This window comes from Moschus berezovskii, chromosome 4, assembly GCF_049115385.1.
Source record: "Moschus berezovskii isolate FMDL1 chromosome 4, NW_MosBer_1.0, whole genome shotgun sequence".
NCBI classification, from domain to species: Eukaryota; Metazoa; Chordata; class Mammalia; order Artiodactyla; family Moschidae; genus Moschus; species Moschus berezovskii.
In genome coordinates this window covers 14,326,850-14,341,225 of record NC_142463.1, presented here as the reverse complement: position 1 = coordinate 14,341,225, position 14,376 = coordinate 14,326,850, and the positions used below count along the sequence as shown (strand labels likewise).

The window sequence follows — 14,376 nt, the reverse complement described above, 5'->3', positions numbered from 1 at the left end:
TGCAACTGGGGCGGGCGGCTGGGCCCGGCATTGGGGAGACCCCCAAATGCAGGGAGGAGGTGTTCCCAGGGCCCTGAAACCTTCCAGACCCGCTCAGTGTAAACCGCCTCGAGCTTGTATCAACATCCGAGGCCAGAGACTGGCGGGGGCTGGGGACAGGCTTCGTCTACGGGACGGGAAGACGGGAGGGTGGGAAAAGGAGGGGTTCATGGGGCAGGCAGAGATTCCTCTCGGGGAGATCCCGTGAGGCCTCCTAGGACTCCGTGAGAAGTAACGAAGGCCTGTCTGGGGGAAGGATCGAAATTCTAGCGTGGGGTTAGGTAGAGGCTGGGTACTTCGCCATCCTCGCCCACCTGCCATGGCTTGGGGGGAATGGGTGTGTTGGGGGAGGCGTTGAATGATGGGAAGGCGTGGGCTGCTGACCGCCTCATCTCTTCCCTCCCCACTCAGTTCCTCGTGGCCCTCCTCCGATTTTGGGTGGGATGTGCGGGGGATGGGGGGTTCACATCTTGTGACTAATCCCCTTTTCCATCCCCACCCTAGCTGGGCCCAAGAAGGAAAGCCTTAGAGCCTCTGCTGTGGTTCTTCCGTTCCCATAGCAACCGTGCGGTTGTTTTTGCTAATCCACTTCAATCGTGGACACTTTTAACCTCAGACGATGGCCTGGGGTTTGAGTCTCGGGGCGGGATACAGGCGAAGGTACAGCCCTCCCCTATTCCTCGCGACTTTGGGAAGGTCAGGGCGGGCGGGCGAGGCGCCCTCCTGTAGCCGGGCCTCACTGGCCACCCGGTCCCCACCTGAAACCCCGCCTGCCACTCCGCCTTAGCCCACCCAATCAACGCCCAACATGACCGGGGTGAGGCGGGGCTTATGCAAATCGTCTCGCCTCCGAGAGACCGAGTGATACAGGAGCTGGGAGGCGGCTTCGGCGCGGACCTAGGAGAACCTGGAGGCCAGCCCGCGAGCCCGTCTCGGTCCCCGCGACCCGCGGAGGCTCAGAGTCATCCAGCGACCCGGCGAGCGGCCTCAGGTAACGCGGGTAGGGCCGGGCGGAGGCACGTATCCCCTCCCCCTCCACTCTCCATTCCCTCGTCTCCATCTCCCTGACCCCTCTTCCACCACAGGCGCGAGCTTATGGGGGTCCCGCCCCTGGCCAGGGGAACCCCACTCCAGTCCGGGCCCCACAGGTCCCAGGAAAGGAGGCAAAGAAGCTTCCTTAACCCCAAAGCAACAACTGCTCTGGTCCCCAACACACACACACACACACACACACGACACACGACACACAGACACAGCTACACACACACACACACACACACACACACGCACCTGGGGGTGTGGTGGTGCTGATGCTAGAGGAACCCATCCCCCCCCCATGGGTAGTCAGCTCAGCCCCATGACCACCTCCCACCTCCACAGACAGCCCCTTGCCATACCACCCAGCCCCAGGAGCAGCTCACTGCACTTCACACCACAGTGTCCCTGTCTCGAAAGACAGCCTCCACCTCCAGAGAGCCCACACCCACTTCATACAGCCCCTCAGACCGTCCCCACCTCCACCTCTCAAGCTGACAGAGCTCACAGCATACCTGGGGGCCACCCAGTTCTCCTCCTCATGACTTTCTCTCAGCAGGCCCCCCTCCCCATGGTCTCAGTGAGAGACAGGGGCCCATCTTCCGCCTCTTTCACCTGGCTTCAGGATAAACACCACCCCTCAGCAGACCACCCAGACCTGTCAGTCACTGCTGCCAAGGTCCCAGCCACCTCTGTTCCCCTCACCCCTCACGGCCAAAGCACCAAGTTTTTCTCATTCCACCTCTCAAATATCGTTCTAATTCGTACCCTCTCTGGCCCTCCTGCACCCAGCTGCTCCCTCTCCCCTGTCTTCCTTCTGCTCAGTGGGGGTCGTGCCAAAGCTCCATGGACTGTATGGCTCCTTCCCTAAGGCAGCCTGAGTCTGGAGGGCAGAAGAACTTGCCTTTGCCGTTTGACCAAGTCACTTCCCTCTCTGATCCTTCATGAGAGAAACAGAGGGTGGGTGGACAGGACAGAGAATGGATCTGATGAGATGATCTGGGACAACCTTCCAACACTGACGCACTCTGATTCTATGACTGATTATGAGAAAACTGGACCCTTTCTTTCTTTCCCTAAACCGTTAGTACATTTCAGAAAGGAGGTCTGAGGGGCTTTAGTCCTCACCAAAAGGACATTGCTTCTTACCCAGGCCTGGGTATGGGCCTCCCCCTTCCTACACACTCTCCAGGCTCAGGCTCCTCCTTAGCAATTAGGAGTCCCTTCTTGACCAAGAGCCCACATGGCATGGGCAGCTCCAAGGTGGAAGTGGTCAACAAGCCCACCTTTGGTTTATCATCCCCTGCCACTCACTAATAAGGAGAAGGAGAAGACCTAGCTATTGCCGCCATGGCTGCTGCTTGGAGAAGAGCAAAGGGAGGAGAAGAAAAAGAAAAATCTCCTGACCAGGGAGCTATTGTCACCATGGCAACAGTCTCAGCACCAGCTCCTCTGAAGCTTGGTGAGGGTGTGGGATTATTGCCTCCTTCAGTCCCTCCCACCCTCTCTGCCACCTTCCCATTTGGAGCCCACAGCTGAGTTCTGCCCTCTGAAAGAAGCCTCTGAGCCCAGAAGCACAGTGTCTTCATGCATGGGGAAGTGCCAGCTTCTTCAGAGCTGGAGGCAGCCCTCAAGAGGAGCCTGCCTACATTCAGCCAGGCCACAGCTCCAACAGAACATACTCCCGCGGGTTCTGGCCTTCTTCCTGCTGATGGACTCCACTTGACCTTGGGTGAACTCTTCCTTTCCTCAGACCTAGGTTCTATTGTCTCTAAGTGGGTGCAATGGCAGGAGAACACAGATAAACAAAACAGCCTGATGCTGTTCCAGGGAGAAGGAAGGGGGTTCTGCCCCTTGAATATAATCCACAAAGGGACATTCGTTGAACACCTCTGGGTTCCAGAGTAGGTCTCTGCAGGGCACTTCTGTCCTGCCACAGAGGGCAGAGTGGGAACCTGTGTGGGGCAGCTACAAGAGGGAAAATGGGAATGAGGGAAGATGACTGTTCTCACTGTCCGAGCTGCTCCCAAGCAGACAGGGTTATATTGGGATAGGATAAGCTCTTTACCATGGAGCAAAATGTCTGGAGAAATGTTTCTGGACCAGACAAGAGTGTAATGCAAAACTCTTCCCCAAATCAGGCTCCAGTCTGGAATTCTAGAGCACCAGGTGAGGGTCAGAGAGCTCTGGAGTCTACACACCTGTCAGGGTCAACTCTGTGCCCTCACAGGGTCTACTCATGCCCAGAGTGCCAAGTCCAGGCTGCTGACTGTCCACTCTCCAGTCTGGGAGAGGCTGATTGTAAGGAACTGGGCTTTAGTCAGCCCTGAAGGCTGATTGTAGCTGCATCAACCCAGAAGAGAAGGAAGGATTATGAACAACAATTGAAGTAGGTTCTGATTGAAGTATGTAGTTGTGAGGGGAGTAGTGGGACGTAAGGCTAGACAGTTGACTGGAGACACGAGATTCTATAGGGTTCTGGAGTTTGAGGGGACCCATGGGTATGGCAGCCCTTAGTCTATATTGTACCTCTGGGCAAAATTAGAAAAGACATTCTGTTGAACAGAGGAATCACAAGGAAAGCCCTCCCTTTGAGGCAGCTGAGCCCACAGGATGGCTTGGCAAGCAATGCCTCAGCTGGATTTCAGCCCTTTTGGCTGTGCCCCTGGCCCTGACTATGCAGTGGCGGGGGGGTGGGGGAGGAGAGGATGCGGTGTACATTCCAGGAGCACTTCAAAAGAAGGAACAATAGGCCTTAGTAGCAAGTGGGACCTAGGGAAAAGGAAGCTGCTGCTGCTGCTAAGTCGCTTCAGTCGTGTCCGATTCTGTGCAACCCCATAGACAGCAGCCCACCAGGCTTCCCCATCCCTGGGATTCTCCAGGCAAGAAGGAAAAGGAAGAGGGGAAACTAAATGCAACTCTGATTGTATTCCCTCCCTGATCCCAGGGAGGGAAGGAAGGGCGATGCAGAGAGAAGGACCTTCACAGGTTGAGGGTGAATCTGGCTGTAGATGTGCTGAGTCAGAGGCCCTGGTGGTCCACCCCTGGTGGATATTTCCTGGGTAGCAGATAGTGTGACCTGGAGCCAGCAAAATGGTCCCATGGAGGCCAAGAGGCAGATCAGAGTCATAGTTTTTCTGGAAGGCAGGGAGGAGTCTGTAGTGGCAAGAGGTGATTCAGAGAGGGCAGTCCAGGCAGGTGGCATGGATTCAGCCTGAGTGTAACTCTGAGCCAGTTTTCTCCTCTCTCTGGGTTCCAGTTTTTCCCTAACATAAGGGGATGATCTTAAAAGCTTAGGCCTGCTGATCTAAGAGTGGTAGAAGGAATGAAGAGAGATGAAGCCTCCTTCATAGTCCCTGGTGGGCCAGGAATCAAATGGGGACTGAGAACAGGTATGGCCAGACAGAAAATGGTGGGAAGGCAGCACAGAGCAGGGGAGAGAAAAGGGGCAGAAGGTGAGAGCCACATAGACTCCAACACACACACACACACACACACACACACACACACACTCACACACACACACTCACACACACACACTCACACACACACACTCACACACACACACACACTCTGGCAGATTTGCAGTCTTATATACTGACGTGCTCCCACCCACTCCTCCTGCTTACGCAGACACTTGGGCACGTCTCACAGGAGACAGAGGGAGAGGCTCTGCCTCTCCACCAGACACCACTACCTCTGCATTCTCGAACTTTCTTGACTGTACCTGAGCCTTCCGTGTGCTTTGGAGGAGGGGGCAGCTGAGGATGGAGTCTTCCTCCTTCTGCTCCTGTGTGTTTCAGTTGTGCTTTTGATTCTGGTCCCAGGACAGCTGTGTGGGATCCCCTGGTTCCAGGTTCCTGAAGATGGCACGCCTCCCCCTCCCTGGCTTCCCCTGGGAGCATATAGGATTCATCATCCTCTGTGGGTGGGAGTCAGGCAAGGATGTTGCTGCTTCCACTGCTCCTTGATCTTCTTCATGGCCCTGTAGAGGGTCTGACATCCAGAGGTATTCTATAACTCACGAGTCCCCAACCTCTGGGATCTAATGCCTGATGGTCTGAGGTGGAGCTGATGTAATAATGATAGAAATAAAGTGCACAATAAATGCAACGCACTTGAATCATCCTGAAACCATCCCCCCACCCTGGTCTGTGGATAAATTGCCTTCCAGGAAACAGGTCCTAGGTGCCAAAAAGGTTGGAGATCATTGCTTAAAGTCATGAGCGAGGAGAGAGGGCATGGAACTGACCAAATTCAGACCTGGCTGTCTAGGGTACTCCCAGCAGTAAGGATTAGAAGCCACACAGGCATGCACTGGGCTGTGGAAGTGGAATTCCTTCTGCCAGCCTGCGGGTGTCCTTTTCCAGAGTGTCTTCATGACAGTCTACCCTGCAGCTGGGGTCTGGCACTCTTCCAAAGAGACTCAGGGTGGGTCAAATTCACCTCCCAGGTCATGTCCTGGGGAAGTCAGGCTCGAGCAGGACGTTTCCCCCATGGAGGTCTGACAAGAATGTCAACTCAGCCTTCAGGGCCTGCCAGGAGCCTCACTCCAGCCAGGCTTCCTGGGGAGGGTTTGTACCTCCCTCTGCAAGAACTTCCTCAGGCACAAGATACTTGAGGGGCTTATGGTCCCACTGGGGCCTGACTCTTCACCCTCCCCAAACCTGCTTCTCGGAAATACCACCTCTGTCCATTCAGCCCTGGATCTGAGCATTGGCTGCAGTCCTCTGTCACTCTCAGCCCCACATCCATTCAGTCCCCAGGTCCTGCCAGTGCCTCCCCCTGGCATCTCTCAGTCCATCCACATCCCTCTACCACCCCACCCTATTGTCATCGCCTCTCAGCTGAACTCTGCAGCAGAGCCGCCCCTCCTCTCCCGACCCAGGTAGCCAAGGAAAAATCTGAAAAACGCGTTCCTTCTCTCTGGATCCCCAGCGCCATACTGTAAACAATCTGTCAGTATTTATGTCATGAATGTGGTCTTTCCAGCCTTTGCTTTAAAACCACAGGAGCTTCTGTGCCCCACGCCAGACTCCTTGGCGTGGATTTAAGGTGCTTTACAATCAGCCTGTTTGTTCCAATTATGAGTTAGTGAAGTCTGGCTCATGTTGACTTTATCCCCATCATCAGCACAGGGCCTGGCACATGGTCAGCCTCAGTAAATGCTCAGGGAATGAATGAACTAATGAAAAGGAGAATGTAGTCAGGGTCATCAGTGCTACCAGCTAGGATTTCTTTTTGTACAGAAGAAGGAGGGAGAGAGGCTTCTTGCTCAGGTGGCCTGGAAGGTCTTGAGGAAGAACTTGGGAGACAGCGCCAGGGGAACACATGAGGAACCTGCCAGGTAGGAGAGGAGCTTGTAGCGGTGGGTAGAGGCTGAGTGCAGAGAGCTCTGAAGAGCAAGGAGAGGATTACGACTGCTCTATGGGTGGAGGGAGCTATGGAGGGTGTAAAGAGGAGAGGAGAGAATGAAGACAGTGATTTGCAGACTGGTCAGTGAGAAAGAGGAGAGCTGAGCCCTGGGAGGCTGGAGACCCTGGTTGCCAGGGGAGGAAAACTGCTGTGAGGAGAGGGGAGGGGCCTGCTTGGAGAGGAGGCCCTGTAATCAGGATGTACTAAGGGGAAAACCCCCACTTTGTGTGGGGGGAAAGAGGGGAGCGGAGGAGAGGTAGGAGCTTCTACGGGAAGGAGTGTGGTGGAATGACAGAACCCATCTGTAGGAGGTGGGGGTGTCCACCGTGGAGGTGACAGGAGGAGGGATCCCCCCACCCCCGCTGTGGAAGGAGGGGGTCCTGGCTGTGGGAATGTGGAGTTTGTTAGAGGAAGGGGCTGTTGTGGAGAAAGGGAACCCCGTCCTACAGAGACTTGGCGAAAGGCTGCTGAGGTGACGGCCTTGACCTGGACCAAACTGAGGGAGTCCCCTACCCCCCAGGCCCTGCCATGGGGAAGACCAACAGCAAGCTGGCCCCAGAGGTGCTGGAAGACCTGGTTCAAAACACTGAGTTCAGTGAGCAGGAGCTGAAGCAGTGGTACAAGGGCTTCCTGAAGGACTGCCCCAGCGGCATCCTCAACCTGGAGGAGTTCCAGCAGCTCTACATCAAGGTAGGCGGAGCCTAGCGCTCCGGAGGCGGGCTGGAAGAGAGGGGGCGTGGCCAGACACTCCGGGGGCGGGGCGGGCGGGAGGAGGCGGGGCCAGGCAACCAGGGGGCGGGCCGCGAGCGCGGGGCTGGGTCTGCACCCCAGCCCCTCGTGTCCCCGCCTCAGTTTTTCCCCTACGGCGACGCCTCCAAGTTCGCGCAGCACGCTTTCCGCACCTTCGACAAGAACGGCGACGGCACCATCGACTTCCGGGAGTTCATTTGCGCCCTTTCGGTCACCTCCCGCGGCAGCTTCGAACAGAAACTCAATTGGGCCTTTGAAATGTACGACCTGGACGGTGACGGGCGCATCACGCGTCTCGAGATGCTGGAGATCATTGAGGTGAGTTGGGGTGACACGCTTCCTGTCTTCGCTGCGAGGGCCGTTCTCCAGCCAGCCTCTGCTCATGCCTCGGGAGCCCGCCACTCCCCTCCTCCCTCCTCCCAGGATCCAGCCGCTAGCCTTGGTTGGGTGCTCAGGGTAGGACCCGTCTTGTGCTAAGTGCTTTACCCAACAAGTCTAGGGGGTAGGTACTGTTAGAAACCCCATTTTATGGTTGAGGAAATGTATCAGGTGACGGTTCTTGATCCCAAATCTAAGGAGTCTGACTCCAGAGTCCCAAGTTCTTAACTCATTGTTCTTTCAACAAATATATATTCTTTCAACAAGAGTCCAAGTTCTTAACTCATATTCTTTCAACAGAGACTTCCACGTGCCAGTCTCTGTTCAAAGTTCTTGCTTTCATAGGACATTCCTTCTAGCAAGAAAATTTAAGAAAACAAAGCCTATGCTATGTCAGGCAGTAAGTATTACGAAGAAAATAAGCAAAGCAAAATAAGAAGAGAGAGCAATGAAGGAAAAGTGCTTTTGTGTAAGGTGAGACGTGAGGAGCAACCTGGATAAAGTGAGGGAGCTAACCGCATAGGTGTCGGGGGAAGAGTGATCTGTACACGAAAGTGTTAGTGGCTCAGTCATGCCCGACTCTGCGACCCCATAGACTGTAGCCAGCCAGGCTTCTCTGTCCGTGGGATTTTCCAGGCAAGAATACTGGAGTGGGTTGCCATTTCCTTCTCCAGGGGATCTTCCCGCCCCAGGGGTCGAACCCAGTTCTCCTGCACTGCAGGCAGACTCTTTACCCTCTGAGCCACGGGGAACAATAAATGCAAAGACCCCACTAGACTGTGTTTCCAGTGTGCAGGGAGTGGCCAGGAGCCCAGGGTGGTGGGAGAGAAGTGAGCAAGGGGAGAGTGGTAGGAGGAGGTCAGATAGGTAGTCAGGAGGCCGTTTCTTAGCATCATCATGTGGGGTAGAGACTTGACTTTCTTCCAAGTGAGATGTGAAGCCCTTAAGGGCTCTCTCTATTCTCCGTGTGGAGAACAGACTGAGCGGGTGGGAGGGCAGCAAAAGTAGGGAGAGACCAGTTGGGAGGCTTCCACAGCAGTCCAGTCACAGGGGGATGGAGGCGACAGCCATGGAGCAGTGGAGGTAGCAGGCAGTGGCTCGTTATTGGACCTATTCAGAATTAGGGCTGACAAGATTTGCTGTAAGATTAGACATGGGTTTGAGAAAAGGAGAGTCAAGAATGGCGTCGAGGCTTTTGGTCTGAACATCTCGAAGAATGAATTTGCTGTTCACCGAGACAGGGCCTGCTGGGGCAGAAGCTGGTTGGAGGTGAAGAGTTGGGTAGTAGACATGTTTGGTGTGAGATGCTGATTAAATAGCCAGTCTTAATGACTACACCTCACCGTCCAGTATCCTCTCACGGCCCCCTGTTCTCCGTGCCACCCCCAGGGCCCTTCATTCACCTCCAATCCCCTGTCCCCACTGTGAGTGCTCACACCTCCCTCCTTGCCCCACCAGGCTATTTACAAGATGGTGGGCACAGTGATCATGATGCGCATGAACCAGGATGGGCTCACGCCCCAGCAGCGTGTGGACAAGATCTTCAAGAAGATGGATCAAGATAAGGACGACCAGATTACACTGGAGGAGTTCAAGGAGGCGGCCAAGAGTGACCCGTCTATTGTGCTGCTGCTGCAGTGTGACATGCAGAAGTAGAGGCTGGTGAGGGGCAGGGCCCCTGGCCAGGAGGGGCGTGGCCACCTCCCAACCCAGTGACCTCTCTGGCTGGCCCTTCCTTAGGGGGACGGGGACTCCAGCCTCACTCTCTGGCCCACCCACCCCTCTGCCCAAGCCCTTGCTCTCTTCAGTCAAGATCCTTAAGGGACCACCTCACCCTGGAATAGAGACAGATCCTCAGGTATTTAATGGTCTAGCCCCAGCCCCAGTCTTGGCCCAGAACCAATATCTGCTGGGCATAGGGGAACTGGTTTGTGCCCCAAGGTACAGGGTGAAGGGAGAGGGGCTGGGTTCTGCTTTGAAATTCTGTTCTGGGATTGTGCTTTATAGGATGTGGTCCTCCAGAACCCAGTTAAAGGGCCAAATTGGGTCTGTCCACTGAGGACCCAGAACCCTTAAGGGTGGTCTGTGCCCTGCCCCCACAACTCTACCTGGCCCCTCCGGCCCCAGCCTTTGGAGTGTTCACTCAGTCCTTTCTTCAATTAACGTTTATTGAGCACCTATTCAAGGCCAGGCACCCCTAGGTGCTAAGGCTATGGTAGTTTACAAGACACATTCTGGCCCTCTGGCAGCTCACAGGGTAGTGGTCAGGGTCTCAGACAGGTACATTGAGCTCAGGTGAGGAGAGGGTACAGTAAGGCTGGTTAGTTTGAGAGGAACAGTTAAATCTTTCTGCTCAGCTCCACATAGAGCTGCAGAAGGATGAAAGGGAAAGTATTTGGAAATCTAGGAACCACGTCAGTGGGGATTTTAAGAAAAATTGAAATTGATGTAATACTTATTTTTTAATACCCTTTAAAAGAGCTAAACTCATTTTATTAGTTGAGGATATTAAAACATACTTTATATTATTTGGTTTCTTGTAAAATGTTTAAATGAATATAGAAAGTGCTAATTTTCAGGGAGTAAAAAAGAGCTGAGGAAAAAAAAGAGGAAAATATCACCCAGCTTACCAGATGACACGTTTTCTTATCAGGCTAAATCCTGAACTGTCACTGTCAGCAGCTTCTGCTGCTTCCTTTTAAATGATCTTTTTTTTTTTTTTCAATTCAGTGAGCAACTCTACTGTGCATTTAATGCTGGTTAGCTGCTGACTTCAGTAACAGAGAACACAAGGCTTGCCAAGCGTGAGACAAGTGTAGTTCCCACATCTGGATTTGGTCTAGTTTAAGGATGGGCTTTGTTCTTTCACTGCTCCAGAAGCAGAAGGAGCTAGAAGAAGAGGACCAGCCAGCCACTGTTTAGGCTGCCAGGCTACATTTATGAATTAAATGCAGAAAAATGTGCCGGGCACACTCCATTTGAAAGGCTTTTTCTAACTCCCTGAATCTGGCAGGTAATTTGTCATCTTCCAAGTACACTGGCTTTGCTTTTCAATGTCTGCTTTCCAATTTTGGATCAGTGAGCTCTACAGCTGCATGCTTTGACTGCCGGAAAATGAATCTTGCTTCTTCATCAAGTCTTTCACTTTACTTTCTCCTGTACTTATAATCAGAAATTAGCTTTGATATGCAGTGACAGTGGATTTCCTCTTGAACTGCTGGTGAAAACAGTCTAGTTCACAGGTGCTGTCAACCCAGTGTGGGAGCAGGGAATGATTGCTGGGTTGGGGAGTACAAGAGTATACCTTCAGGAATGGGATGCAGCATACCTCTTACTTCTGAGTCTTCACCTGTCCTCCCTCTCTGCAGATGGAAACTCTTGGGGAAGCTGACTTTTTTCCTCAAACTCTCCTAGACCTTCCTTCTTGCTGCCCTTAGAGATAGCAAGCCCACTGAGTTGTCACCCTCTTTTTATCCTTCTGCCTATGGCCAGTCACATGGTCAGGCTGGGGAATTCACATCCTTGGGCAGTAACCAGCAAGTTTTTATCCAGTAATGCCTCAAGGGATGTTCTATTACTCTCAGGAGCTGGCCGTTAAGTCTGTTTTATGCTGTCAGTCAGCACCAGAGATACATAGGACTCTACAGCCCAACTCAGATTAGACTTCCAGTGGAAGACTTTTTACAAAGTGGGATTCCTATCCCCCAAATGTTGACTATAATCTAATTCACAATCACACAGAACTTCATGCTTTAACCCCATCTCATTCTATCCTCACAGCCTAGGGAAATAGGATTGTTCATTCCATTTCTCCACGCTTGGAAACTGAGGACAAAGAGGAGCTCCCAGTGCATGAGCACATCAGGAGGTGGCACAGTGCCCAGACTTGAGCCCAGGGCTCTATAAGGGTCTCTTCCCTTCATAGCCTGTTCCCTGCTCATTCCCCTGACTCTGAGTGGTACAGAGGTTGACTGTAAAGAAAGCTAAGTTGGTTTTGGTCCTTTACAAGCTTCCTGCTAAGAAGTGTCTGAGGCTGTGGTCTTCCAAAAAGAAATAGGAGCTTGATTGAAGCCCCCACATTTTCAAACATCTTATTTTCTGTTTCTGGGCAGCTCTGCTAACAGATCAATGCTGTCTTAGGAGGCATCTGACTCAACCTTGGAAGCATCTTGCAGTGTCTTTACTATCTTCCTCCCTAAGGGAACTGTTTTGTGTTTCATTTTTTCTCTCTCTCTCTTTCTTTCTTTCTAACTAGTGGGCAAATCCTACTCGTGAAAGCATGTTTGATCACTCCAAGCTTCTGGACACATACCATGGGTGATATTTGCTGTTCAGGTCAAAGGTTCTCAGCCATCCCAGCAGGGTGAACACACAATGTCAGGCTGGGAACTGAGACCCCCCTCTTGTTCATGGGAGGAGCCACAGGCAGGCCAGGCTTTGCTCCCACATGCTCCTGGATGTCCTGGGGACTATGTGCTTGGGAATTCCTGTGGTAGAGCACCAGCCCTGCCTTGAGAAGAGAGGCAATCCTCCTATCCCTGCCCCAGCAAAGAAGGACTTGCCATAGAGTTAGCAGAGTATGAAGTATGACTTGCATAAACATGAAATATATGGACAGTTAAAATGTTGATATATCCAAACTCTCCGTTGAAGTTCTGTATCTTCTTGCAGCAGCTCTGTGAATTGCAAGGTCCCCAATCTTCCTTCTAACTGTATTCTGCCCTCATTCATCCTTTTGGGCTAACTGATGAGCCCCTTATTTCTTCTCTCTAAAAATCATCACTGGGACTTCGTGGAGATCCGGTGCTTATGATTCTGTGCTCTGACTGCCAAGGATTCGAGTTCAATCCCTGATTGGGGAACTAAAATCCCACAAACCAAGTGACTCAGCCTATATATATATATATATATATATATATCATTATGAAGGGGAACGTCAGATGTCCACTCTAGTCTTTTGAGTTGTAATCAAGATTATATGACTTACCTTTAAACCAAAAGTTAAGAAAAAGGAAGCCCATAAGCAAAGGCACTGAAGTTTTTCCTGACAATAGCGTAGTCCCTTGAGGAAGAAATTCATCCTACTGCAGAGCAAGAGAGAAGGAGGAGAGGGGAGAGAAAGGAAAGAGAGAAGAGAAGAGTCTGGGCAGGGGAGTAAGTTGACCCTGTAAATACTTTTACACAAAAATTTGCTAAAACAACAAGTATTTCCTGAAGACCCACCCTGGGTGAGGCTTTGTGCTGACTTTGGAGATCACTGTGGGGGCAAGAATACATTGCTTACATATTTTATTCATCAGTTTTGGAAAAACGTCATTCGAAGCTGCAATTGAAAAGTCTCAGAAAAATGTGGAATTTTCTTTCCAAAACTTTCAGGGTTTTCTTTTACTTTTTCCAGAGGGTGGGAGCAGGACTGGGCCTCCCAGGGCATCCAGCCCTGCTTGCTTTGGTGGAGGCCTGGAGCAGTAGGGGGGCTGGGCGGCAGAAGGGGGGCCTCCCGACCCGTTCTCCAGTGTGGCCCCTCTCTCCTGGCGTGCTGCTCCTGGCTGCGCCTGCAGCGACTATCCTCACTGTTCGACCTCTGCTGTGTGGTGTATTTTGTTTTTTCACTGACATTGAATAAAAAGTGTGATCGTGCTAGGGGCCTCTTCTCTTCCCCCAGTGGAGACAGGGCTGGGGTGAGGAGAAAAGGGGAGAAGAGACCTGAGGGAGCTCACACAGTGGGGGAACCTCGGCATCCTCCTTGGGGCAGAGATCCTTGTTCCCGGTTACAGCGAACAGAGACCCACTCAAGCTAGTTCATAGCAGGGGTGAGCAGATTACAAGGGACCCTAAAGATGGAAATTCAAGAATGGCTGGGCCTCAAGAGAACAGGGGCTGTCAGTGGGACCTCTCTGCCCTCTCATCTCCGGGCCTTGAGGGTTCTCATCCCTCTGGCAATATTCGCGTCTATGCTCTTTTCTTTAGCTTCTCTTAAGACCCCCTTGGTTTCCCTGCACAAAGCGGCTGCTTCTTCAGCTCTGTATCCAGACTCACCAACGACTGAAAGCTCCCTTCTGAGTCTCTTAATTCAGTTTTCAAACAAGGGAATCTGATTGGTTCAGCTTAGCTTTTCCTGGGAGCCCTTGGTCCATTCATCAGTGCCAGACCGGATGGTGATTTGGGGGGCCTTGGGGGCAGAGTACTCTCCCCAAAAGGGAGCTAGTGGCGGCAGGCCTTGGACTCAGTTTCTCCCTCTATCCAATGGAAGACATGGTAAGAGCCCGCATGAGTTAGTGGGCAGTTAGTGGATAGAGGGCAGCGGGGAGAAAGGCCGAGAGTCGGGATTACAGCTAGTCCACCTGGTGCTCTTTGCACACGTTAGGAAAAGGCGCCCCTTGGAGTGTAGCAATCCCATAAGCAGAGAGCTAGGCCAGTAGATGGCACATTTGAGCCAATGAGAACGATATACCCCTTTCTGAACAGTCAGCCTTGTCATGCCCCAGTTCACAGCTTGGCAAGGGGCACACAGCCTGGATCTCAGCTCCTGCTTGTCCCCCTGGTCAGGGTATTGTGTACTGCAGACATTGTTCCACCACCCACAGGAGCCCTGAGACCCGCTTACGCTGACCCAAAGGTGGTGGGGTGGGGATGGGAGTTGGTGGCAAAGTGTTTTTCTCAGAACATGCCCCCTCGGTAGCCAGAGAAGCACTGTTCCCTGCAGGGAGTGGGGGCCAGTGTGGGGGAGCGGTCAGCTGAAGGTGTCTGCTTCCTCCTGAA

General features: G+C 52.7%; 1 protein-coding gene across 1 annotated transcript; it reads left to right on the top strand.

The window, feature by feature from the left end:
* Positions 1-870: 870 nt before the first annotated feature.
* On the top strand, positions 871-13,432 carry HPCAL4 (hippocalcin like 4). Its single transcript, XM_055403671.2, has 4 exons — positions 871-1,030; positions 7,010-7,179; positions 7,342-7,557; positions 9,076-13,432. The coding sequence occupies exons 1-4, from the start codon at positions 871-873 to the stop codon at positions 9,271-9,273; spliced, it is 744 nt and encodes a 247-aa protein (XP_055259646.2). The 3' UTR covers positions 9,274-13,432.
* The last annotated feature ends 944 nt before the right edge of the window (positions 13,433-14,376 follow it).

Coding starts and splice junctions, on each gene's coding strand:
- HPCAL4 (XM_055403671.2), top strand. CDS start 871: ATGCAAATCGTCTCGCCTCCGAGAGACCGAGTGATACAGGAGCTGGGA. Junction 1,031..7,009: donor GACCCGGCGAGCGGCCTCAG/GTAACGCGGGTA, acceptor CCTACCCCCCAG/GCCCTGCCATGGGGAAGACC. Junction 7,180..7,341: donor TCCAGCAGCTCTACATCAAG/GTAGGCGGAGCC, acceptor TCCCCGCCTCAG/TTTTTCCCCTACGGCGACGC.